The sequence below is a fragment of the Monopterus albus genome, unplaced genomic scaffold, assembly GCF_001952655.1.
Source record: "Monopterus albus unplaced genomic scaffold, M_albus_1.0 scaffold19.1, whole genome shotgun sequence".
NCBI lineage: Eukaryota > Metazoa > Chordata > Actinopteri > Synbranchiformes > Synbranchidae > Monopterus > Monopterus albus.
This window is the reverse complement of record NW_018127899.1, coordinates 2,188,897-2,191,132: the sequence shown is the minus strand read 5'-3', so window position 1 is coordinate 2,191,132 and position 2,236 is coordinate 2,188,897. Positions and strand designations below refer to the sequence as shown.

The 2,236-nt window shown below is 37.4% G+C and overlaps 1 protein-coding gene across 1 annotated transcript in view; it reads right to left on the bottom strand.

The window, feature by feature from the left end:
• The window catches only part of LOC109956347 (high choriolytic enzyme 1-like), a 9,671-nt gene extending 8,053 nt beyond the window's left edge, over nucleotides 1-1,618 (bottom strand). The window contains exon 1 of the mRNA XM_020593368.1: nucleotides 1,524-1,618. Within this exon, the coding sequence (XP_020449024.1) occupies nucleotides 1,524-1,618 (95 nt within the window). The remainder of the gene's footprint in view (nucleotides 1-1,523) is intronic.
• Nucleotides 1,619-2,236: the final 618 nt, after the last annotated feature.

The following is a 2,236-nucleotide window of genomic DNA, read 5'->3' as shown; positions in this document are numbered from 1 at the left end:
ACACACACACACACACACACATATATATATATATATAGTGTATGTACTGTATGTGTACTGTGTATATGTATATTGTGGATACTGTATAGTATTGTATAGTACTATAATCCTAGTAGGACAGTGGTGGAGAGTAGAAAAGTATATAGCATGTTATGTTTTGTCTTCTGATGTTTCGTGGCACCATAACAACCTCTTGTGTCCTGATGCTTCTCTTGTCTTTCCTCTCTCCTCTATCCACTCACCCCATCCGGTCAAGGCAGAAGGCCACCCTCCAAGAGCTGGGGTCTGTCAGAGGTTTCTTCCATTAAAGGGAGGTTTTCCTTCCCGCAGCTGAAAGGGGACTTGTTGGGTTTTCCTCATAGTAGTGTAAGGTCTAGACCTGATTATGCAAAGTGCCCTGAAACTATTACTGTTGTGAATTGGTGATATACAAATAAAAGATCAGTGTGCTGTGTTTGCAGCAATATTGCTGCATGGTGCACTCTTTAAAACAAAAGAGCTATACAGTAGGCTGTTTGCAGGTCAGTTTAGAAAATCTGCACTGCAGCCCAGGTGCAATACTAAAGTTATTCATCTTATACACTGATTCAGGGTACATCTCCAACCCCATAAAGAAAGAGGTGATTTTTTCATACATTAAGCTTAAACAGGTTGTTTTTTGTACAAAACATCTATCAGGGAGTAAAGCCTCATTAAATGTTAATTATTTCATTCCTAAATCTCAGCTGAAAAGAATTGTGTCATGACTTGGAATAATTACTCAGTCATCACTTAGATGAACAGTTAACCCATGACTGTATGACTGGACACAGCAGTCATTGTGTACATCAGTGTGAAAGCTCTTCTACCATAATGTACAGTATATAGATGTACATGTTTTTATAAATAGTCTCTTTTCCTGTCATTCTCTCCTATGTTTGATTCCACATATTTCCCATTTGAATTCACACAGTTAATTTTTTTAATGTTTTATTTTTATTTTTTTATTCTTGTTGTTATTTTCTATTTCCTGTTGCCCACAAACCCACCAAGAGCCTCCGCACAGGAGTCAAATTCCTTGTATGTTCGAACATACTTGGCCATTAAACATGATTCTGATGTGACTGTGTCATGTTTAACAAAGTGAAAGATGATATTGGGAGGATTGTTTGTATTGAAAGGTGTGAGGGTGGTGCTGTGGAACATATTATATAACATACTGTAATTATAAATCCTATCACGTGAAATAACTTTTCAAATAATGAGCCAACAAACAGCTGTGTTTTAGATGAATATTTATTAATCAAAGTAAAATGAAAAAGAGATTCCAAACACCTTTTCAAGAAACAAGAAAATTAATCACTCATCTAAATCAGGACTTTCCTTATTAAGGAAGAGAAAACTAGCAGAATGTAAAGTGAAATGGATGCTTAAAGACATCAGTCATGGCACTGCCTCCACCCAGCAGAAAGAGTAACAGGGTGGCATGATGCTGAGTCCACAGTGACAGAAATGTATAGTCAGAGAAACTTCAGTGTAACTACTTGAGGCAGTACAGCCGGTTGACACGTTGGATGTCGTTTTGGCTCATCTCCTTGGCCAGGCCAAAGGTAACATTGGCGTCAGGATAACCCTGCATGGTCGGACTTTGTTAAACCTTGATGAAACTGATGCTCACTATCCAGTGCTTTCTGGCTCACACACAGAAGGCCGCCTTTAGTACAAATCCAAAAAACAAAGAGGTGTTTAAATACTTGATATGTGTATTAATTGTTCCAACTGCTTGCAGATTAGGTGTTCTGTCTCTGGAAATATATAAACATCACTCACAGGTTCTATGGATGTGTTTCAGAGAGGTCACAGATGTTAACAACATCTGGTCACCGAAGTGCAGCCAAAGACCATGGAAGCTTCAGAACCAAACAACTATTAGATACAAATTTGCCATCAAAACATTGTTTTCACTACATTGCCATTTAAGTTTTTTTATTTTTTAATAAAAAAAAAATTGATGTCCCTGGTAGGCTAAGGGTTAAGGCCCAACTGGCTCTCTGCCCAGGTGCAATAGTAAAGTTATTCATCTTACACATTGATTCAGAGTACATCTCCAACCCCATAAAGAAAGAGATGATTTATTTTGCATTGAAAGGAATGAGCCTGGTGCTGTCGAACATACTGTAATTATAAATCCTATCATGAGAAATGACTTTTCAAATAATGAGCCAACAAACAGCTGTGTTTTAGATGAATATTTATT